Below are 25,859 nucleotides of genomic sequence, written 5' to 3' on the forward strand. Positions count from 1 at the left end.
CTTGGCACTTGTCCGAGTCTTCGCTGCTTCGAGCAACCTTTATACATAGGATAAATCTGCCGTCTTGCTTAGCTTTCGCTGATATTGCATGCGTGACCTGTAGTAGCAAGGGATATGCATTGATTTCCAAATTTAGGCTTTATGCATCGCTCGGAAGCGTTTCAATAAGCTACGAATTTGTCTTTTGCAAAACTCGTGTAAACGTATTAACGATTTTATGTGATACGTGAGTTAATCACTTAAATGCGTTTTTTTGATACACTCTAACTTATGCAGCTTACAAAATTGTCTCACGGGGTAAGCTGTGACTTTATTTACTCATTTTCTCGAATGTACTACATTATAACCAAGTCTTAATTATACTTGCGGACCTAATCCGAAATCATATCGCGATCACAGCCCTTGAGTTCATGGGTCCATGTGAGGCACTAGTATTACTTGCACATTAATGCATTTTTGTCTTATGATCACCTTGCAGCATATATTTTATGGATTCATGGCTCACCTAATTTGTCATTCTCGTATTTTTAATGCAGATATAGTTTACTACGCACTTATGCAATTGTGTCTCAGCTAACTTAGGTCAAGCTAAATAAAAGGGAAGGGGGGCGGGGGTTGCCGATGAGCTAGATGGATGCGACCGATGGCGTTTTTTTAGTGGTAGTCTCGCACATATTGGCGAATTGTTTGGTTATCAACGCAGAGCTCATTTTAGAAAATAATTACACTACGTAATCGATTATTTAAAGAACTGCAAAATTTTCGACGTCACGTTCTGTGTGGCATCCAAAAACGACGTGCTAAAAGGATTTCCGATTCGCAACATCATTCCTGGTTGCTTTTTTTCCCCGGTTCAAATTTGCGGATGAAATGAGTGTGGCTTTTCACATACAGTAAAACCTCGGTGATACGAATCTCGCAGGGTTACCAAAAATATTCGTATCAACCGAAATTCGCATCACCAGACAACATGGAAAATTAGTATGCGACAAAACAAAGTTGGCATACGTTTTGATTTAGTGTTTCTCAGGACCGCAGCGACGTCATCAACACCTCTAAATAATTGCCAGTAAACGTTTTGGACGTCAACAATTATACTTGTACTCGTAAATATACGGTGCGGGTGCGCGTGTGTAATTATTGAACCTGATGTGTTGTGACGCATGACGGCTAGTAGCTTCTTCCTAAACGTACTACGCTTTCCTGTATAATACTAAAGTACTGCGGCGAAAGTAACTTAGGAAGCGCTTTTCACTCGATAGATGCAGGCCAGAAAATCTTGGAATCGCTGGCCTTTCCTGCTATTATTTTCTTATCGCAGTGGTGTTGGGGGCGCTTTTCGGGAGATTTACGGCTGTGCCCGCACAATCGGGAGGTTTGCTCAAAATTCGGGAGTCTCCCGTGCAAGTCGGAGAGTTGGTTCGAGGCCTAGCTCCTTCGCCATGACCGTCCGCGTCGTCTCTTGGGGTCTTTGTCCACTTTTCATGGGACTTCATGATGGACCCGCAGCCCAAGTTTCAGCCTTCTTTCATTGAACGTCTGATTGCGAGGACATGGCTTGTATCGATGTCGCAGGCACGTGATAACGCAGTACAAAGAGGCTGCTGCCTCGAGCACAGCAGGACGTGTGAACGTGTTGAAACAAGAAAAAAAGAAGCGCGACGTCAACGCCATCTGTAATCTAAATGCGAAGGCGCATAACGGCCTCCAAGATTCGGGCGCTCAATCTCGAAGGAAAGACGCACAGCTGATGGTCGTGAAGTGCGCACGCCCGCTCCCGCGCGGGACTGCCGCGTCTTCCGCGACAGCGCGGGCAGCACCTGTTCGTACCTGTGCGCAAGCGTACGTTCGTATCAAACGTCGCGGGGTGAAAATCGGTTCCCAAGAACCGCACTCCAATACATTGCAGGCTAATGGGCCTTGGCCGGGACCACAGATAAATTCGTATCATACCGAAATTCGTGCCAGCCGTGCTCGTATCACCGAGGTTTCACTGTATATATATTTCGGGACACAATGATTCTCTCACGCCACAGAGAACAACTTGCAAGGAAAGTGATCGAGGCTTTCCATATCAGACGGAAATGTAACGGGCGTGTTAGCCTATACCGTCCATCGCCCTGAGTGATGTTGAAATTAAGTACACTAACAGCGTAGCTTCTGAAAGCGCAAAAAAAGAAAAAAAAAGAAAACACGAACCAGGGAAGGAGAACACCCGTTCGTGTGTTCATGTTCTTTCGCGCTTCCAGTATCTGTGGATCAATACCAACTAGCTCGATCTCAAAAATGAAATAACCATGATACGAAACAAGCGTTCATCTGCACTGTTCTTGTCCTATCTTCACGGTTTTCTAAAAAATTATTTTTCTAAGGGTGGGTACACACTTATATGTATACGATTGTTTTTTCCTATAAAAAATATAGTTGCAAGTCAGCGCATTTCCTGTGTATTAAACGCTGTCCTCGTCTTTGGGAGCTCTGCACCAACTGAATGACGAATGCGCACCATCTAGCTCAATTTAAGTTTTATGGCGAAAAAAGATGCGAAGCCAACGCGCCCGCGCGCGACAGCAGCTTGTGCTGTCAATTTGACCGCGAGACAGCAATTCCCTGAAGGCGTGAGGGCATAGTGAGGGTATGACCGCGTTTCAAAGCGGAGGGTGGGGCTTACGATGGCTGTCCGCGGTCGTATGCAATCGGGGATGACGTTATCACTGTTTCACAATTCTGCTGTCCTAGCTGTTCTGGCTGTGGCGTACGTGTCGAAGCGAGCCGTGGATTTTGTGCTGATTCCTCGTTAATCGCTACAGTCCTATCACATTTGATCATACGGTGTTAGGAAGACAAAGTAGCGTGTAAAGCATTTTTACCCGATTGTCTTAATGTGTTTCATTGTATTAACGAATTCTAATTACGCTTTCTAGACTACCTTTAGCTCCCGGACGACCATTGTCACGGCTAACAATATAGTAGGCAGGGGCTTAGCCAGAAATTGAGAGAGGTTTCAATCACGTTTCATGTACTACTTTCGTTCATGCGTTTGTTTGCAAAATTCAAGAATAATGGGGGAGGGGGGAGTCGACCCCCCCTCCCCATCCCTTCATGACTACGCCGATTACAGTAGATGCATATTGCGCCGCAGTACGTACGGTAGCGTAGGATATTCTTTGAAAGCCGCTTATTTCACCGTTGCTGCTAAGAATATCTTAATTGAAAAGCTGCGTGGCATAATTGTTGATATCATTTCGGGAAAACTATATATGTTGCAAATAGCAGCAAATGAAGTTCTGACGGAAACATTTGCAGGAACCGATGTTTTTAACACATCTTAAGCGTTCCCTTTCATATAAATTTAGATAGAATGCATATGTCACATTTATGAAAACACAGTAATAGTGCAACACTGTACGAGCTAAGCGCTGTGTGACACATGTTTGACTAGGAAAAGGAGAACAAGACCTAGTTTTATTCATTAGCTCATTCGGAAATACACCATATATAGAAAGCAACATTACCGAACAACTTTGTGGCAGAAGAGGGCAATGGATAAACCATTAGTTTCATTTTTTTCTTCGATGTACTTTAGACCTGCCTTTTTTGTTTATGTAGCTGTTCTTTTTTTTCTCGCTTTTTGGCTCTTGACAACTACAGATATGAATAGCATTTGAAGGTATGTGAGTGATGACTCCACACATTGCTCGTATAGTATAACGACGTCCGAGTGAAGCCTATAGATGCTCGCGGGACCGAATCCCGGCCGCGGCGGCCGCATTTCCATGGAGCCAAAATGTAGCGGTTCGTGTGCTCATATTTAGGTGCACGTTAAAGAATTCAGGTGGTCGAAATTTTCGGAGCCCTCCACTACGGCGTTCTCTGTCATAATCATGTCGTGGTTTGTGACCTGACACTCAACAAATATTATAAGCTTGTGCGTATATTTGCGAGCGTACAACAAGGACGTTATCGCGTAGCGAATTGGCAAACTTGCTACACAATAGACGAGTGTGTCGATAAACGATGCAGCCCCGCTTTCGTATTTCTCTATCCTTTCTTCACGAGAAGTGGTTGGGAAAGCGGCGCGTTTCGTAAACGGGTGAGGATATTTTACTACGGCGGCGGCGTGCAAGGACGACTTCCGACCCGGTCCCGTCAAGGTTGCCTCCCTCCCCCTCTCTTCTTTCTCGTCGTATCCGGACAGCGTCATTCTGCCACAACGACTTTCCGTATAGTCTTTCGCAGCGCCGTTAGGGTGACTCCAGCAGTGTACAGCGCCGGACGCTGAATAGCGTCTTTTGACGACCGTAAATTGATAACGCCGCGAGTTTGCGTAGACTTTGACACGGCCGTTATGTCTATACGGGGCACGGCTCTTTTCTGTTTTTTTTTTTTTCACACAGGCTCTTGTATCGGGTATATGTTGAGTCGTGCGTCGCTATTTCGGTACCGGCCGCCTGGTCGAGAAACAATGGGCGTGGCACGGACGCGCACGTGGTATCTTTGGTGAGTCCCGCGTGCGCGATTTAGCGAGTGGAAGGCTTTGTTCCTCCCAGATATTCGGAATGGTGAAATAAGCGAACGCCACAGGCTTTATGAAAGCGAAAGCCTTAGGCGCCTCATCAAACGTGAGAATTGACCGTCGGCGCCAACACGAGTGATGCAAAAAAAAAAAAAATCATCACGTGGTGACATAATAATAATCGTTGGGGTTTTACGTCTTAAAACGACGATATGATTATGAGGGATGCCGCAGTGAAGGGCTCCGGAAATTTTGGCCATCTGGTGTTCATTAACGTGCATCTAAATCTAAGTACACGGGCCTCTAGCATTTCGCCTCCATCGAAATGCAGCCGCCGCGGCCGGGATTCGGTCCCGCGACCTTGGCATCAGAAATTGAGCACCATAACCACTAGACCACCGTGGCTGGTGCATCACGTGGTGACGTATGATAACGTCATCATGTGACGCCATGCTTTGAAAGGAAGCTTTGAAAAAAAAAAAAGAAAACTTTTGATGACGATCTATCGACTGAGGAAAAAAAAAAAAAGAAAGATGGCTCCTTCGGGTCGTCTTGGTCGAATGCATAAGGGACCGTATAATTTTTCTTTCATATTTTCGGAAGGTTCACGTATAGCACTCGCACGTCACCACAGGAGGGAAAAAAAACACACACACAGAAGGTTATGTATTTATTTGAATACTTGTTTCGCCATACAGGCATTACAGCAAGGAGGGTATGCAATTCGTAAAAATAAACGCACGAAAATCATAAAGCATGAAAAAGAAAAACGTCATTTAGCAAGACCCAACATACAAAGGAAATTAATTTCTATGGTTTCATGGGCTAAAACCGCGATATGCTTATGATGCACGCCATGGTGGGAAACTATACGGACTAACGCCTCCGTCATCATGGGATTCGTTAATGTGCGCGTAAATTTAAGTACACGGGCGAATGAAGGAAGGGAATTTTTCGAGGGTTCGTTTCTTTGTGTGACACAACCTTAATGAAAACCAGCACATAATGAAGCCAAGGAAGGGGGTATAGGGAGCGTTAACTGTACTGTTTTAAGTGTTTTGTTGGAATTGTCATATAGATGGGAAGAAAGTAAAGTGGACGAAAAGACGACTTGCCGCTGGCAGGGACCGAACCTGCGACCTTCGGGTTACGTGCCCGATTCTCTTACCCACTGAGCTACGGCGGCGGTCGTCCCCTCGTCCACTTATCGGGTATTTTATGTGCATGCAAACCCTGGTAGTGCTAGTCAGCGCCGCTCTTAGCCATGACGGCGAGTGTGGAACACGGGTGTTATTTTGGTTCGTCCCGTGGCGATTATTATTGAAGTCGCAAAAATTCCGCGTGTCGAAATCTCGAATTCGAGGCTGTGTGCTCTTGCTTTTGTGAGATTCAGGTTTTTCTCGAATTTTCCGCCTCGTAAGCTCTTGTGGCACACTGTTGCGTAACGTACAGGCATTAACGTGTTAGGAAACAGGACATAAGTGATCTCTGAATGAATCGTCGTCTCATTGCGCTGGCTGCCAGTGCACATGCATCGTTCATCTGTGCCAAACCACACGGCCATCGATGCGGGACGTCCCTCTCCGCGTCGTCATGGCAACGGAAGTTCCTTGAACGCTGCGACAATGGCAGTGCCATGTCATGGGGTCATTTCTCTATTGAGCGGGGTTAATGTAGGGGATGGCTAAGGATGTTGTGCGGATCGCACAGTATAGAGGTTCAGGGGCCTCTCCACGTGTCGAGGCATTGATCTGCTTATTCCAAGGATGAGGGCTGTTTGGTTCAGAGTGGACGCCGGCGTTCTTCCTAAATTTAGTTTGCCGAGTAGAACTGTCTGTTGTGATTCTATTTAAAATAAAAATGGCTGCGTGCATGGTTTCATACAGGGTGTTGCAGCTAACTTGTGCCAAATATATTTTTTTTATTTTGCGCCCTCTAAAGAAAAGCTGGAAAAAAATTAAACTGGGCTGCTATGTTAGTATAGATGAAATAATTTGACGTTGCTGAGCAGACGTTACAGCTTCTCTGTTGAACAATTTTCGTTAGCGTTACTATTGTAAAGGTTAATCAAGCAATCATTGGTAATTACCAAGCTTATCGGACTGGCAGTTAGCTTAGCATGGATGAAATATTCGGACGTTTCAGAACAAGTGGTACAACTTTTGCATTGAAGATTTTTCGCTAGAGTTAATAGTTAAAAATTTATTTAAGCAATCTTTGTTAATTACCCAGCTTGGCGGATTGGAAAAAAAATATCCTGACGTGCTGCGAACGGCTAAGAACAATACTGGGCCAATTCTACACGCATAGCGCATGTGTTTATTTTTGTAATACTAGGCGCAAGTTAGTTGAAACATCGTGTGTAAGAGATGCTTTCTGATCCCATTCTTTCTCTTTAGATGTTGATTTTTAATTCACCGTTGGGTTACATCATCTTCAGAATGCAGTGATAATGTTCCACGTATCTTTTCTTTGCGGCATCCTTGCATACGTGCGGATAGCACAAGTGTATGAACTATTTACTCTTATAAACTGTTATTCAGCATGACCTTTACATACGAGTCAAGTGGCTTCTGATAATTGGTGTATCACTTGTCAGTGTTCTGTCCACAAATCTCTCGATCGCACATGGAACGTTATTGTCATTACAGCTGCGTTACTGCTTCTGTTTGTCACACTTAGCATCTATACGTGCAGCAATCAGGATCGAGCAAGATGGTTACGACGCAATCCAAGGAGGAATTCAGGACAGGAATTCGCCTTATGTTGCATCGTAACCATTTCTTTTTTTCAAGAACGAACCAGCTAGCCCCAGAACAGGTTTTGATAAGTAATCGGGATGCCCGCACGAAAGCTATTCGCTTCGCAGGTTTCTCTCAAGCTTGCAGCACGAGAAATGCAAGAGCTTTTAAATCCATCAAGGATATTTTATAAAATCCTCAATGTTCCCACTATTCATGCATGGAACTCTTTACCCGATGTGATCGTTTTTGGAAACGTTCTTTCCCGCAATTATCGTTGCATCATTTGCGCCTATAATTATGTGTTTACGAATTAACGTCTGCTTATAACACTCTTTGTGTTACATCAGGATTTCAAGCATTTATTAACCCCTGTAACCCCATTTTTTAACTCCGTGTGTGGCTTTCATGCTTACTGCTCATATACCCTTGAATGTTACCTCTTTTGTTAAGTTTAGTCCCGAGTGTTAGTTTTCACGATGTATGTTTGTATGCTGCATTTTTTGCATATCTTGTTACATGCCCCCCCCCCCCCCTCCCTCTCTCTCTCTCTCCAGGCGAACATACCTGCTGGATAAATAAATAAATAAATAAATAAATAAATAAATAAATAAATAAATACCTATATAAATAAAACGCATGAACACGCAGCAGTTGCGTCGATATAGTGATGCTACAAGGACTCAAGCTGTAGCTAGTCGCTTCCTCCCAGGAAAAGTGTCCGAATGCGGCTGTTATTTCGCGGAACGCCTTTAGCACCTGCCTCGTCTTCGAGAGAAAACGTCCCGAGACGACGCGGCTCTCGTAAAAGCAGCGGCCGAGCCGTAGTACGTTTACGAAATCGTTGGGGCGTGCCGGCGCGAGCCTTGTACCCGCGAATATCGGTCAAGCGTTGGATATCTGCTCACGTGACCCACGAGAGAGCACGAACCGAAGGACAGCGGAGATGCCCTGGAGGAGGAGAGGCGAGATTGAGAAGACGAGGAGGCTGTTGCGTGGGAAGAAGACAAGTGAGAGAGTGGGGCTGTTGGGCAGCACGTTCGCGTGCTCCTTGCCGATGCCATGTGGCGTCGCCAGCGTCGCCGATCTTCCCGTTCGGGGTGGTGGCGTGCGTCCTACTTGGTTTCGCAAGGCGGCGTGGTTTTGCGGTGCTTGCGACGAGTAGAAGTTGAACGTCGCATCACGACCGTCCGCGTTACCCGGCTTTTGTTTTACGGACCATCAAGCAGCTGAGCCGCTGGCAAGCTTCGTCGAGTGCGCGACCACTTGTTGCGGCTTCCGGCGCCGCATTGCAGCACCGCGACTCCGCGTATGTTGCACACCCAACGCACCTGTCCGTGACACACACACGGTGAGCGCGCCCTCGCCGACCGGTCGCCTCAAGCGGTGGCGACGCGACCGGCTACAACCACCTGCCGTACGCCGCACACCGGCATCGCAAGCCTTTGCGGCGTACGCTTCGCAACCGACGCTGAAAACTGCGCGCACGGAGCGGTTTGTCTCCGGCGCCCGGACTCACCGCCGTGCCGGCTGGCTCGTCGCGTGCGTGTTGGACCCTGCGCGGGATATTTTTAAAAGCCACACCCGCCCCTCCTGCCTCGCCGGACGGGGGGGCCCTCGGCGCCGGCGGCTTTGTGGCTTCCTGGTTCTTCCAAGGTCGGTGGCGTTATAGTGTGCGCGTGGTGGGGAGGCCGGCACTGGATCAGCCGGCTGTTTTGTTCGGAACGCGCTGAACTGCAATTGTTCACGTCGTACGCTGGAACTATCTTGCTGTCACCTACCCCAAATATTGCGTGGCTTGTGGGTCACGCATAGCAGCTTCCACTTCTAAAACAGTGCCGCTTGCTTATCGGTGCGTGACAGCTATCGTCTTGCAATTGGAAGAATAACAACGTGTGTGCCTGCGGGCGTCGTGGCTCGAATATCGTAATCGTCAGCCGGTGGTGTTATACAATCCACGGTTGGAACCCTGGCGGCTCGTTTCACCACTCGCCGCTCCGGTGCTTGTTCGTTCGACGGGCGGGACCCGACGTGAGGAAGACGTTATCTGAAAGAAGAAGGCGTGGGAGCTCCGTCGGCCGGCTTGTAGTCAGCTCAGCGTCGTCGCTTTCAACCCCGTCGTTCCACCATGGGTCTTGGAGTGAAAATCGAAGACCGGCGCCTTTCCTGGAACACGTGGAACACCAAGGCGCCCATCTACAAAGTGAGCGAACTTCTAAGTACCATGCCCACGATAACCGAGTTCCTTCAGGGGTCAGGGAGGCTGGGAACTTATGCGCCGTGTATTGTTTCGAATATTTTTTCTCTTGGGGGGGGGGGGGGGGCAAAGGGGCACAGGCGGAAATCCCCCCCTCCCCTCGCGCCCTCCGCTGGCGCCGTCCCTGATTAGAAGTTGTTCAATGCAGGTTATACTGCGTTTAAACGTCGCTGGTTACGTCCCCCTCGGTGCAGAGCTACTACATTTTTGCACGAAATGACACTGTGACAGAGAGAGAGAGAGAATCGCGATAGATGCGACTGTTGCTTGTATATGCTTGGCCAACGCAAACTTGATTTCGAAAGCTTCTCGGTGCATAGCAGGACTCGCACACCTATAACTCTCTCCCCGTATTTCTGCCGTGCCCGCTGCACGTGTTCATTGAAGGGAGATCTGAATTCAAGTACATGAAACAAGGGTGACAATGGGTCATACATTTTCTGGGGCAGACAGTACAGTGACACCGGGGACGTGTATACTTGCAAGCAACGCATACGTGAGTTCACCTTGCATCGTCCAGCAATACTTGTGCTAACTTGCAGATCTCGATCGTCTGATATAGTATACGTGTACTACAAATATTGTATCTCATGTACTAGGTTTCCTTCATGTAGCACAGTTCCTTTTTTTCTTTAAATCGAGCTCGATAGCTGGGACACCGTGTATAGGCACGTATGGAGAGCCAATATTGTTGAGGGTTTGGGGATCGTTGCGTAGGGCGCTCAGACGTTAAAGAGTATTTATGTCCGGTTACTTCACAACCGTGACTGACTGTTCTCGGAGAATAATCCCAAAGGAGATGCAATTAAAAAAAAAAAAAGTCCTCGAGGATAAAATTTAAGAAGCTTCATTCGACGTCGGCGATGTTTGTTGGCTTGTGCGCTGATTGCGTTGTGGGGACTAAGCCACGTGTTTGTTGGCTCACGGCTCGGAGTAATCTTGGATGACTCTCTCGGTGTCACAAGGCTGGCATGAAAAAAAAAAAAAAAGAAAGAAAGGAAAGCGGTTATCACGCTTAGAATTTCTGCGGCGTATACGCTTCACTTCGTCTCTGTGAGTAAACGTCCGCGATCCTCTCTTTTGGAAAAAAATAAATTAATAAGAAGAAGCGGGGTCGTTGAAAACAAAGTTATCGGCGCTCTCTAGAAGTCTTGGCATTATTCCGATGCTTGGCATTGCTCCGATGCTCCGAGAAAAAAAAAAAAGAACAAGAAACAGGCGTCGTTATCGTTTGTCTGTTGGTTTCTACGTGCATCGAGAACAAGTTTCCTAGCCGTGTGCTGGCATTATCCCACTGGCACAGAGCGCACAAACGCTAGGTCATTGAGAATTGGACACACGTGTAAGGGAGTCTGTTTGCACCTCAGCAGTTCGGGGTCACGTGACCTGAACAGAAACGTCACGTGTTACGTCATTGGTAGAGCGGCACGTCGCTGTCTGCCCTGGCTGGCTATATGGCAGTGGGGGTGCTGGCAAAATAGTGAGAACCGCGGCACGGCGTAGATTGCTGGGCCCATATAGTGACAGGGGCCAACCACTGATACTGGAAAAATAGCTATACTTATGCAACGCCAGGCAGAACCTGGCCTTGCATTCCATATTAAACGGTGGTGGTATTACGTCATACGTGACGTTTCTGCTCAGATGCGTTAGGGGTGTGACGTAGCATTTTTGGTAGAAGAGCAGCGAGCGCAGAGTTTTCAAGAAAGGAAACGCAGGAAAGCCAGATAGCGCGGTTGTTGATGTGGGACGGAAAGACGGCCCCAAAGGGTATAACCGTTTTGAGAATGCTAGGGTTCACAATGGTATTACTTAAATCTGACGGCTAATATTTAGAGAATATTACCATTATCTATAGGGGCGAGTGTTGCTCATAAAGATGTCCACAATGTGTACGGCCGCGGCCTATCCCGCATATTTCAGCCACTCGGCCAAAGTTGAACCACTTGCACAAGGGCCAGCCATCGTGAACGGCTCACTAGGTTCATACTTGTGTACATGTTTGATCAAAAAGCAAACATTACGTATATCTGAGGCGCAACATCACTAGGTAAGTATTAGGTGGTGTGTTCCTTTATAGGAAATACATAGATACGTCATTCTAGAGACTCTATAGTTTCTTAAGCTGCGCATGCGACTGCGCCGAAACTTGGCTTCCTCCATGCCCTCTGCGCGAGCTCGTTGTTGTGTTTCGGTTTCACTTCAGTATTGCACTGTACGAGTGCCATGGGGCGCCGCTCTGGCATTCCTGCTTTACCCAGGCGACAGTACTCGTTGAGTGCGGACGTTTCTTCTGCTTCGGCGCTTACCGCGTGTTCGGGCTGGCTGGCGTCCCCGCCGGTCGCTCACCGCCGGTCTTGCCTGCTGCTGCGCCGGGACTATTCACGTTTCCCGACGTATTGCCAGATGTTCATATCTCACTTTGTGAACATCACTAACTGGCGACATATATAGTAGAAGTCACGTCTGACGGCCAATATTTATTTTAATAATGCTGTATAAGCCTTGGTAGGCTCTTACATTATTGGGAACAAAGATAACAAGAGGTACAACTTGTCAATAATACATCAGATCCAAGAAAGGAAAAAAAATAGTATAAGCTAACGGGAAAGAGTGCACATAGACACATTGAATTCCGAGTAAAAACTGCGAGCGGCATACAGATGAAAAAAAAACATACACTCCGTGAGTAGATGCGCCATTTTCTACAATGACACAATTGATAAAAGAATTTTTAACTCTTGGCTGCCAATGCAATGGCAGATTCCGAGGATGCTACGTCGCGTGGCTGTTTATTCCATAATTCTATGACTGATGGAAATAAGGAATACTCGAATGTGTTACAGCGGGAGACAAATGCCCCGATACTATTATCATGGTCTGGCTGCTTGTACGATGCCTCTCGCACAGTGACTCAGTTTCCGGCTGTACACGCGTGCAGAGACAGCTAGAAGTGCGGTCGATGCCGAGTCGGTGCACAATTTCGCCGTGACTTTTTTTCTGCGTCGCGCCTGTACCTGTCGCAAGCGCGCCACACTTCTATCGAGCGCGACGTTTGCCCGTCATATATAGGAACGTTTGGTTGTCAATGGCAGCTGTACAGGAAATGCGAGATGACACAAATGCCGCTGTGTAGTCCTCTACCCTTCACTCGTGCCCTTGCCTTGAACGCCTAATTTCTCATGCGAAGCAACCAAATTATACGTTGTAAACCGGCATTTCTTTGGATCACTTTTTAAAAGGCGAAAGCCTTCAATGCCTCATGCAAACGTGACCTTGAACGAAAAGCCGGCATGAGCAGCGCGAGGCAACTGAAAGAAAAAAAAGATCACTTCGTGTTTGCGGCGTTCGCGTGACTAAACAAATATCTAAAAAAAAAAAGGAAGTGGCTTCGAAGACGCATGCAACGCGCCAGAGAGAGTCGAAAGTCACGCAATGAGGTACGACGAGCTGAAGCTGGCTAGTGGTTGCCTTGACAGGTTGTAGTTATAAAATTATCTGCTCTCAAAACTAGGAAAAGATATGTAAGGCGTAATAAATAACGCAGTACAGCGCAAAAATGAGATATCTCGGTGTGCTACCCTTTATTCCTCTATTGAAGCTGAACGGCCGCAGTGCTAAGATTACTTCTAGTAGAATTCTGGCTATTTTTGCAGAGTACTCAGTGCTCAGTTTACGTGTGCTCGGAATCCGGTTAGCGGCGACTCGGGCGCGCAGGGGCATCAGGCAGATATGTGCAGCGAGAACCAAAAATATTCCCGGCAAAACTAATCGTCTTTGTGCAGGAGAGCCCTTCTCAACCAGGGCGTCAGTAAATGTCAAACGGCATAAATTATTCGCCGGTGAAACTTGCATAGTGCGTGCACGGTGCTTACAGCATCGTGACAACTTAACACTTACAGCGCACAGAAATGACTAGACACTGAGGTACGATGCGGTGTCCGCATCGTACATCAGTGTCTTGTCCTTTCTGTGCGCTGTAGGTGTTATACGGTAGAACACAAGCTGACGTTCTTACAGCATCCCTTTTTTCAGGAAGGGGGAGGGGGCATAATAATAATAATAATAATAATAATAATAATAATAATAATAATAATAATAATAATAATAATAATAATAATAATAATAATAATAATAATTTCTGGAGTTTTACGTGCCAAAAGCACGGTAGATTAAGGCACGCTGTGTGGAGGACTGCGGATTAATTCACTTGGGGTTTTTAACGTGCACCTAATTCAAGGGGGGGGGGGGGTCAGCCCACGTGAGCTGCTTTTATGTATGTATGTATGTATGTATGTATGTATGTATGTATGTATGTATGTATGTATGTATGTATGTATGTATGTATGTATGTATGTATGTATGTATGTATGTACATGCATGTCTGAGAGGGGTTGCGTATGTATACGTGTGCGTGTATTGCTGAACATCAGATAACGGTGGCCGGGCTGTCCCCTCAATATCTTGTACCCTCCGCGTGTGCTATGTATACACTGACCTTGATACAGACACGCTTCCCAAGAGTTGCCAAGAGGCTCTCTCCGCACGCAACGGAAGCCGCTCGCTGAACTTGGCCTGACTTCCAATTAGGCTTCTAATTGACCGGTTACACGGCTGAGTCCTTAGGAGCTTCGGCTGAGGCACTTTCCAATGAAACACCCGGACGGTGCCTGCTGTTTCCTTATTTCTTTTTCTGGCAAAAAACAGCTCGGCTTTTTCTTCTGTTGGGGTTAACTCGCGGTATTGATAAGATAGCGTGAAATGCGTTAGGTCATACATTTCAAAATGTAACATCTAAAACGTTCATTTTTTTAGTCAGCTCTCAAGTTGAGGACTAAGCTGCCGAGCGATATTGTAGATTCTAACACCGTAGACGAGTTTGTCACAAGTGGTGGAGTCGCATACTCGCACTTATTAAAAAAAAAAAAAGTGATGTTTCTGAAGTTAGAATGCTGCAGAAATGAAGGCGTCTACTTTTTTATGTTTATATCTGGTATTATAAGATGCCGTATGATGTCATGCGTAGGCTGAGTTTTGTGTTCAACGCTTTTTTTGAACATGGTAACCATGTGGCCCTATGTATTGTTCTTCATATTTTCTTTTGCTCTTATAGACCTGAATGAATGAACGAATTTTTTATTATAGTGTAATGTACATCGCGACAAGCTTTGCAGGCGAAAGTGGTTGGAACGGGATCAGTGATGTTTATGCATGCACACAACAAAAATTTTTTTCAGCTTTATATGCGACGTCCCCACGTGGGAGGCCTAGGGCCAGCCAACTAAACTGCTGGTTATAATAAAGGTTTATTCCTCCTTCAGCATTATATGACTGCTCACGACGGCCACATTTCTATGGAGGCGAAATGCAAAGAACACCCGTGTACTTCACTAAAGAGAAAAAACGATTTTTTGTCGTATTAGTAAATTACTCTTTCATGATACCAAGGTCATCGCTCTTACCGCGAGAAGACGCTTGGTAAGCGAGAAAACGCGCAAAAAGAAAATGCGGGTGGCGACGCCGCATTGAATTTCTCGCACCAGTCGCCGTGACGTCATAGATTTTGGCGGCGTCTGCTGGGGCCTACCTAGTTCCTAATCGGTAATAATGAAGTTCATTGTCTGCTGAGAGAGCCAGAGACAACATACTAAGTTTCAGGAAATTTCGTCGAGCCAGTGTGGCCAAAATACGAAAAAGCACTTTGAAATCCGTGACGTCACTTCACCACCGGAGATTTCGGCGGCAAAGTTAAAAGGGAGACATTTGACATGGATTTTCTTATTATAAACTATGGTGGTGAAATTAACGACACTAGATCTCTCTGAGTATAATTTATACTACGGGGCAGCAGCGATGACGTAGAGGTAGAGCATGAGCCTCGCATACAAGAGGTCCATGGTTCGAATCTCGGTGCCGGACCATTCACCACCGGATTAAAAAAAAAAAAGAAAAATCCACGTCAAGATGGAATTGCATAAAAAGAGCTAGGGCTAAGGCTTGGGCAAGTTGGTTCATTGTGCAAAGAAGGGAAAACAGCGCTGAATTTTAGACCAACACAAAGGAGGACATACGACGACAGGCGCTGACTCACAACTGATCTTTATTTCTGTTATGCAGGCACATTTATACCATGACAGTCAAAATACACGTGACTACCATTAATGTGCAGTCCTAGTTTCGCGAGACAACTGTCAATGCCAGACACAAAGAAAAAAGAACTAGAGAAATAATTGAAGCACCTGAAATAATACGCCTTAAAGATAAATGTGTTAGTATGGCATCTCTAACCCTCTCTCAAAAAGAAATTGACTTTTTATCATTCAGATGAATCACGCGTGTTTGTGGCACAGAATGGTGACGCGGTGATATTGATGTCAGAGTGATGATAGCACATTAAAGCCCTTATGAAAATGTCTGTTGATTTTCCATTGCCGGAGTATGATCGAATTATTGATTTTATTGATTATCAATGATTCCGCAATACTCATTGACTTGCTTCAATACTTCGTCAACAACATTTCTGTTGAGCAGTTCGCAATAAAAATATCATTGACTCATTTCTATTGAAATACCGTTGAGGGAATATTTCGTCGACAATAATTCTGTTGAGCACTTGGCAATAAATATTTCATTGACTCATTTCAATCGAAATACCATTGAGGGAATATTTCCTCAACAATAATTTTGTTGACCATTTTGCAATAAAAATTTCATTGACTCATTTTTATCGAAATAGCATTGAGGACATGATTCGTAAACAATATTTCTGTTGACCATTTTGCAATAAAAATTTTATTGACTCATTTCTATCGAAATACTATTGAGGACATAATTCGTAAACAATATTTCTGTTGAACACTTTGCAATAAAAATTTCATTGACGCAATTATTTTGAAATACAATTGAGGAAATATTTCACCAACAGTATTTCTGTTGAGTATAGTTTGAAATAAAAATGTCATTGACGCAATTACGTCGAAATACCATCGAGGCATTATTCACTGCCAGTGGAACTTGGTGCAATCAATGCCTCATAAATTTTGATACTGTAGGTCAGTCCAAAACGCACACACACACACACACACACACACACACACACACACACACACACACACACACACACACACACACACACACACACACACACACACACACACACACACACACACACACACACACACACACACACACACACGCGCGCGCGCGCAAATACACACACGGACGCGCAACACATGCGCGTGCGCACTGGTCAAAGTTCTGACTGACGAAGCCTGTGCCACGGCCAAAACGTTCACAAACCAGTAAAACGCACGCAATTTTCGTAAGTACGCCCTTTCATTTCTCTAACCATATGTGTACCGGACCTACAGAACTTCCTCGTACCCTTACCATTGAAACTCCACGTTTCTTTTGTGAACACTCTTCGCAGTGCTCTCTTCTCGACCGATCCTTTATTGTAAAACCACGGCCGGTCTGGAGGCGCGCGCTCTCTCCGCCCCGCCCGCCCCCCTCAATCCGCCCCCCACATGGTTACACCTGTGATGTGCGTGTCGTTCATTCTCATCGTTATTTACCAATGTCCTATTTACCCACCCGAGAAGAGATTTTTTTTTTTTTGCAAGGGTTCTTTGACTCTAACCCTCCTGGGATCAATGATGCTATAAAAACGCATCAGAAACTTATAAATTCTGTCTTGTATACATATATATATACGCACGCACGCGCGCACACACACACACGCGCACACACACACAAACACACACACACACACACACACAAACGCGATTGCGCGCTGGTCGAAGTCTTCACGAAGGCTGTGCCACGGCCAAAACGTTCACAAACCAGTATAATGCACGCAGTTTTCGTAAGTATACGCCCTTTCATTTCTCCAACCATATGTGCACCGGACCTACAGAACTTCCTCGCAACCTTACCTTTGAAACTCCACGTTTCTTTTGTGAACATTCGTCGCAGTCCGCTCTTCTCGACCGATCCTTTATTGTAAAACCACGGCCGGTCTGGAGGCGCGCGCTCGCTCCGCGCCCCCCCCCCCCCCCCCCGCCCCTCCCCCCTGGTTTCGCCGGTCGTTCTCATCGTTATTGACCACTAATGTCTTATTTAACCATCTGAGAACAGTTTTGTGTATGCACGGGTTCTTTGTCTCTAACCCTCCTGGGATCAATGATGCTATAAAAACGCATCGAAACTTGTAAATTTTGTGTTGTATTTATAGATCGCACTTTTAACGAACACAGTAACTCACAAAAGAAACTAATATAACTGCAAGGACCGTATGGTCTTTCCGCCTTCGTTTGTCCATTGCCAAGGACAACGTATTTCATGGAATACTCCAAAGCGCAATGTCGAAGCGGGATAACGGTCACGCTGAACACAGGAAAACAGCCTCTTTAAAGACATAAATAGCAGAATTCAGTGCAGTATTGCTGTTTCTGTTACTATTCAGTATACACAGTACGTGGGCTTTCTTTTCGAATATAAACGAACTTGCCCAGAAACGAAGTTTGTTGAACTACTATTTTGTCGATTAGCTGTCGCCTTTCAACAAATAAGTATTTTCTCCTGCTTTTATTACGACGACGTGCAATGTACTTTTGAATAGTGTTTAAATGGGCAATTTCAAATTGATAGTAACTTGCTTACATGCCCAACTTAGAATATATCAATTAAGGCTAACAAAGTACATCAATAAGAAAGAAGCTGCAGCTGAATCACACTAAGGGCGAGGCATTGATGGTGCCATTGGTTCGTTGCTCAATACGAAGAGGCAGGCACGTAGAAACGAGTTTTTTTTTTTTTTTTCGGGGGGGGGGGGGGGGGGGCTTGCCTACGTGCCTGCGAAGAGGTATTAAGGAGCACAGTGAACACTTGTTGTCAAAAGGCCCCGGTTTTCGACGTGCTTTTGTTTTGCACACGCACGGACGTGCACACTTAGCCAGCCGTAAAGACAGCAGCTGTTACTTTTAGCAGTAATTAAAACGTACCACTCGTGTACAGATGCTGTATATTTTTAAACAGCAAAAGCGCAGTAGTAGTAGTAGTATTAAGAACCGATCAGACGCGGTTGACGCGTTGCGGCCGCCCGATTGTACACTACAGTACAGGCGCGCGTCCGAGAAAGAAGTGGTGAACAAGCTATGGCCTCCAAGATTGCGCGCCGGCGTATCAGAGGCCATGAACAGGGAGATGCAGTCGACGGAAGGGAGAGAGAGTTGCCGCAACTCAGTTCAAGGATTCAAATCGCCCGCTGAGCGAGAGAGCCAATCCGTTCAAACCGAAGAACGCGCACGCGCAGAGACGTCAGTGAACACGTGACGTTTTCAAACGGGTTCCGTTGAAAGGCTCCCTGCGCTCGCTGCGAAGTGGTGTTTCGAGCATCTATTTTTACCGTGTTTATCAATATTACGTGCGGTTATCGTTGTTGAATGAACACGTACTACTTACATCGCGTGTCGGGACGTTCGGGTCGTTGTTTGACATGGAATCGACGGCGGCGATGCGTCGTCGTGGCACCAACCAACGGACGCGAGCTTTGAACAAGAGCGCAAGCGCGGGTCGTTTGACGAGACAGTCGCCGCAGCGGATACAACACCTCGGTGAGTTCAAGAATGTTACCAAATTGCGTTACTGAGTTACCTTAGGGGATGAAAACTTTTATGCAGGTAAGAGTGCCTGGGCGGGCGGCCAGTTACCACAGAAGGGATGCTGCGCAAGAGCAAGGGCCTGCTAAAAAAGTATGCATTGTGCTAGTATTGCTGCTTTCTGTGCTCTTCGTTATACCTTTCTATGGAGCGGTTGCCGTGTGCGTTGATTACAGTTGAAAACAAGCTGAAGAATGCGCCTTCCATTACGGGATTCTGTGCTCCTGCCACGCACGCCTTGTGTTGTTGAGCCGTTATAACTTGGCTGCACGAGATCGTCGCTTGGAGCGACTTGCACATTGCCTTGTCGCCGTAAAAGTGGGTCCGCTTTTAAACATACTGGTCGTTCCACACCCTTTCTGTGGTGTAAATGCAATTGAATTTATAGTTCCATAAGCCTAGGTATAATGAATTAACTTGCAAAGGTAGACGGGGACGCAGGTAGGAAGACACAATGCTGTCATGCACACGCTATACTGCTCAGAGCATATGTCTCTGGTTGCGTCGGCGTCTACCGTGCTGCGTCGTTTTTGCAAGTAATTAGCACAGTTGCCTTCTGGCTACGCAAGGTCGCGGCTCGTAGCACCTAGATGTGTGCTGGATGCCCATTGAAGCAATGCATTTGTCTGAAGGCTGTTGCTAGGGTTACGTCCAGACGTAACTGTAGTCACCGCTATCGTTACGTCCAGACTAAAGTCCCTAGATTTTTCCCTGTTGAAGAGCAGGGAAAATCTAGGGACTCTAGTCATGTGGCTTTCCACAAACGTGAGTACATTATTTTCCTCTTGCTCAGTGAAGGCCCTCTGCGCCCTTCGGGCGCGGCAACCTAATCGTGGCTTCGCCCTCGCCTCGCGAGTGCGGCCATTTCGCTAACGCTCAATGGCCGGTTGGCAGGATCACGGTCACGCGCTACTGGCCGCTGTCGCGGCCACGCGCTGTTTAGCCCGCGCAGCCTGCCCCTTCGGGGCAGGCGGAGGTGTACGTAACCCAAGAGCCGCGTCGCGCTTCTCTGGCAACAGACTTCAGCAACACCTGAGACAAAAAAAAAAAAGAAAAAAAAAGTTGCAGCAGCGAGGTTCGAACCAACGTCCTCGCAGTTCCGAGCACGACACGCTAGCCGCTGCGCCACTGAGGCCAATCGGTTCGGTAGGTCTAACGGGCTGTATTTGTATTGCCACACTGGACGTAACTTTTAAGACTCGTTATTCTTACGTCCAGACGTAACTGCAACGGCTCGTACCGTTACGTCTAGACGTAACGCTAGACACTCCCTTGTCTGAATCACGCTATGGATACTGGTAGTAACAGGAAGTACACACATCAAGTCGCACAGCATGCATGTAGTGTGTGTGTTTTCTTTTTGGACTTTACATATTTTTTATAAACGTTGTGTGACAGTCAGGCTCCTGTCATTTTCGCTCATGAACTTGAAGTCGAGGCGGAAATACTTTGCCGCAAGCAAAATTACATTTACGCTGTTAATTAACAACTCGTTCATCCACTTTTTAATTATTGAGGGAGGTAGTTTATATTAAAAAGATATAGTGTGTGCCAAGTTGCGGCATGCCGTTTTTTTTTTTTTTTTTTTTTTTTTTTTTGAAATCGCGTGAGTTGCACGTTATCCGAGATATTCAACTTCCAATTTTAAGGTTGATATCGAAACTGGGCGCGGGACACGCGGCGTGTCTGAACTGCACGTGACAAGGAAGGGACGACATTTCAAGCAAAACTTGGTGTGCGCTAAATTGTCATGCACCACAACTTTCTAATATAAACAACTGCACTCAAGTCAGCAATTAAAAAGTAGGTAATGAGTGCTTGATATTTAGTGTCAGTTCAATTAAGCTTATTAAGCAAGTACATGCTCTTTTTGTTGCTGTGTTTGTGTGATAAAAATTGGGTCTGATATCTGACATGCCATTTCATATTTTCTTTGATGAACCATACACGTTCTACTACAAATTCTTGTAACAGGGAATGGCACCATTGCAAAAGCTTCTTCTCCCAAATGGTAAATGGTTTAGGCTGTGCTGGTGCATTGAAACGCTACTTGATTGTGTTGTACTGTATAGTCCTTGTTTTCCTTGGTGCTTTGCTAAAGAAAGAGGAAATTGAAAGGGGGTTCTATTTGCAGGATGTACAACTAAGATCTAGCATTCAGTGAAACTGGTGACAATGCTGCTTTAGTTTATGAAGTAGTTAATTAGAGAATGCAATTTCTGATATCTGTATATGTGTTTGCAGATCACAGTGAGGGTACTGGTTCTCAGGCGTGATTACAGCACTGAGAAATTGAACAAACTAAAAAAGAATGGAATAGATCAAGGGGCTCAGTTTTTTGTTCGACAAAACCTGATGAAGCCAAGGGAGGTATAGGGGAGATTATTCGTAGTTTTTAAAAGTAGTGTAGTAATTATGACATAAAGAGGAATTAATGTAGACAAAAATACAAACATTCTGCTGCCAGGGCCTGAACCTACAACAAAGTGTTGCATCTCATACTCCACCACTCTAGCTACGACATAGTCGTTCTCTCATCCACCCCACTGGGCACTTCTGTGTGTGTAATCCGGCAGTGCCACACCAGCATTCGTAGTCATGCTGGTGTCGCATAGCCCGTAAAATCTACGAGCTGGTAGCTGATCAATAAACCGTCATGAGCTACCTGAGGGCATAAAGTTTGCTGGCACGAGGCCCTTGCTATTAAAGAACAAAAGAACGGGAGTGGATCAAGGGCTCATTAAATTGAACAGGCACTTCTAGTGTAAAGGACCAGGTCTGCACATGAATGGACTTTAGTACAGCAAGGATAGTTGTTTCAGAGAGAGGAAATTGGGCATGTTGCTAAAGCCATGCCCAAGATTTAATGAAAGTAAGAACAGCAGAGGGACAGAAAAACTGACCACAGTGCTCAATCTTTTCTGTCCCGTCTGGCATTCTTGCTCTTTTACTGAATCTTAAGCTTTTTTGAAATCTCCACATTCATGATGTCATACAACAATGGGCTCATTGTCATCCATTCTGCAATTGAGCACACGTATATTTATTTAATATTTTGATGGAGTGCTCCTGGAGTCTTCTTGTGTTCAAATTACCTATATGGCAAGCTGTATATCTCACCCTTTTGTAATACACAATTGTAGCAAAATTCGACAACTAATGCAAATTACAATTATTTGCAGTGACCCACTGCACTCTAATACTTGTTCTTAATGCATCCTGGGCCTATTTTTCGAGGACAATTTTGGTATATAATGATATGCCTGTGTTAAGCCATCATGCTTAATATTACTACTTGTGTACTGTAAGGACTCTTTGGCACACAGTTGACAGAACTTTTGTGGTATCTGTTATGCATGTATCCAGCAGCTCAAGAGACTGAAGTGGTGGACAGCTTGCTGTGAAAGATGGAAGCGTTCTTCCTGCAAGTCTGGACAAGGCCATATTAAATGGTATTTATTTGTTTCCATCAATACAAATCGACCGTTTAGACCCTTTCAATTGAGAGACCTATAGCTCCTACATTGTGAGCAACTCCAAGACAGGAAACAATATGTAATAGCAAGTGCATGTCATATACATGTTCCACTTGGCCATTCATGCTTATGGCCACCTGCTTCTGGTAGGATGTGCTGAAAAAATATGTTGTCAGCTACCTGCACAGCGCCATAGCAGGATATCTCACTGTTTGAGGAAACTTGGGACATCTATGCGAGGCAGAATTAACAAATTGATTTTCAGAGTTTCATGATAAAGTAAAACTTGGTAAAACAAGTTGTAAGGTATGCATGCTTGTGTGTTAGAGTGCCGTCTTTGGCATTGTATTTGCCCTAACAAGTTGTGCCAATGAACTGGCAGCGGACTATGGCATTCAAGTATAATTATTCTTTACCTTTATTTGCAAAACAGCAATAACGAAGAGCAAGACTGGTAGAGCACAGCCAGAGTGCTGACTACGAACTGAATGTTATTAGTAAATCCAGCCATATATTGCAGTTTCAAAAAGTAATTTTCACAGAGGAAAGGGAAGAAAGGGACACATCAGGTGTCTATCATTGAGTGATGTTAATTCGCTGCCATATCTATTAATGGCGTGCTGACTATCTTGTCACCAGATGAAGCAAATTTTTGCATGCACGCTCCGTACTGTAATGCTCAGTGACTTCCATATTCTTTTTACATTGTTTGGCCCCTGCCACGGTGGTAATAGTGGTATGGCGCCCGAAGTTTGCGGGATCGAATCCCGGTCGCGGCGGCTGCATTTTTGATGGAGGCGAAAATGTTTGAGGCCCGTGTACTTAGATTTAGGTGCACGTTAAAGAACCCCAGGTGTTCGAAATTTCCGGAGTCCTCCACTATGGCATCTCTCATAATCATATCGTGGTTTTGGGTCATAAAACCCCTGAATTATTACATTGTTTGCGCATTCCATAGCTTGGTCGTTAACATTGTCCCGTCTGCTGTTTAAAACTTCACTACAAGCTAATAGGATATTGTATTCCAGGAGTTATTCGATGTCTTGTGTGATTGGTGGTCCCCTATATTTGCATGTGATGTTTGGTGCTTGTTTGCCGGTAAGCACCTAGCCCATTTATAACACGCCGTCAATCAACTCGCCGCTAAGTTAGGGAAAACGTGTTTAACTTTTTTCATCATGCTGACTAAATCAACAGCTCTGAACAGGCGTTTGATGTCTGCTATTTTCGCTTCTTACAAACTGTGACATGTACTTGGAATACCACTGTGAAACTGTTCAACTCTTTCGTGATTTCTTACTTCAAAAGGAGCATTGGTTGTCGTAGACTGCTTGTCAGTAAGTGTGGGTTTATAGTTATAAAAAAAATATTCTTACAAGTATACCACAGTGAGTATGCCACTTTTGAAACAGAACATTTCTTATAGCTGTTGTGTTCTGCAGGCTTTAGTCTAACCAGCGCATAACTGCAGTAAAGCCAAAGTAAAATGGTGTTCTGAAGTTTGAAAAAACACTTCATTGTCAGCCGTGTTATTAGGTTGTTTGTAGAGAAGCCTATGAAGAGTAATTATGACATACAAATGCACTAACAGCATATCAGCTTGTACGATGCAAATTAAATGGAAGCTACTCTTAATTCTGTGGCGTGGTGGAATTGGTAGGGAGCAATGAAAATATGCTACACGATACGAACTTCCAAAAGCTGTTTGCATCTCACTTGGGTAAACAGACAAAATTACTTCAAAATGTCTCGTAGTTTTTGTAAGTTTTCTTAGTAAACATATGTTACTCAGTAGGCAAAGTTAAATAAGAGAGTGGGCTAGTTTGTGTGATGCTTAGCTGTGACATATCTCCTAACGCCTATGCTAACAGGAAAATGAAGAGGGAAGGGGCAGAGGCAGCTCAATCTTTTTGGCAGCTCAACTGCCAGAGAGTGCTAGGTTCAGCTGACGAAATTGAAACAATCAGACATGCAAGGAAGTCACTTTACGTGCAAGCAAATCCACTGAGCAATGCACTCTATTTATTTGACTGTTAAAACTAAAAACGTAACTCGTGTTTTAAACAGATAAGTGGGCCTGACTGCTCTCTAGACAGACAGGCAGTAAGACTGCTGCATTTCATGGCTGGTGATAAATATGTAAGCGTGCCATTTTTGAACTCGCTGGGCAGAAGTGGCATATCTTAAGAAGCTTAGCAACAGTGACTTTGTCGCCAGTGAAACTTTTTTTGCTGGCCTGCTTAAATGATATTCTGGCACACTTGTTGGATCATTTGTTGTCCATGGGATACTCTGGGTTTGCGAATGAATTAAGCAGTTGAAGGCAAGAGCTCTGCCCTGTCTCTCCTCTTATGTTGTTATATGTCTAGCTGAAAATTATGTGCAGCAAAGTGGTAAAGTATGGTTCACACCTTTGACATAGAAGGTTTCATAAAGCTCTGGCACAGGTGCTTTTCGTTCTTGCCCCTCTTTTGCATTTTACTGGGGAACGCAATGGTGGTCTGCACTGCAGTTATACCCATACAGAACTAATCAAATAATTCATCGTGACTGTGCAAAGATTGGTATATTTTCTAGTGGAATTTTAGTTATATAAGTGCCTGTCCTTCTGTCGCAGGAGCTTCATCTGTCACAAATCGCTGGCCACGAATGTAAAGAATACCTTGGCCCCACTTCGTCGAGGGAACCGAAGTTGCCTGAACAGATGAAGAGGGGTGGTGCTACCATAGTGAACGACTGTGATTTATAATGTGCAAGTGATGAAAAATCTCGTTACACTAATTTAACGTTAATTGCATTCACTAGTCAAGTGTCAATATTGTAATGTGTAAGTTATGCACAGTTGCATTAAGTGAGCACTCATTCAAGCTTCAAGTCGCAATCATATATTTTGGGGGTATTCATAGGGACACATTCCACTTTAAATTGTGATCTGCTCCTTTACTGAGGGTGCATGCAGGTATGAAACGATTTGAAAACCCTTGAAAAAGTAAAAGTACATTTTAAAGCCCTGAAACCCTTGGAATTTCTTAGCATATATGTCCAATATTGACAATACTAATTTCTTTCGGTGTTCTGAACATTTGTCAGCAAACTGAGGAACATGTCGATCAGTGATGATTCGGCTACTGTGTTTACCTTGCTTGCATCACTGCTTACCGATCATTCATTTCGTTTCCGCAACTGTCGGTCCGCCTTCTCCCCCTTTCT

The 25,859-nt window shown here is 45.2% G+C and overlaps 1 protein-coding gene across 1 annotated transcript in view; it reads left to right on the forward strand.

The window, feature by feature from the left end:
• Window positions 1–8,714: 8,714 nt before the first annotated feature.
• The window catches only part of LOC119374732 (calpain-A-like), a 98,414-nt gene continuing 81,269 nt past the window's right edge, over window positions 8,715–25,859 (forward strand). The window contains 1 exon segment of the mRNA XM_037644921.2: window positions 8,715–9,460. Within this exon segment, the coding sequence (XP_037500849.1) occupies window positions 9,386–9,460 (75 nt within the window). The 5' untranslated portion in view covers window positions 8,715–9,385.

The sequence above is a fragment of the Rhipicephalus sanguineus genome, chromosome 11, assembly GCF_013339695.2.
Source record: "Rhipicephalus sanguineus isolate Rsan-2018 chromosome 11, BIME_Rsan_1.4, whole genome shotgun sequence".
NCBI lineage: Eukaryota > Metazoa > Arthropoda > Arachnida > Ixodida > Ixodidae > Rhipicephalus > Rhipicephalus sanguineus.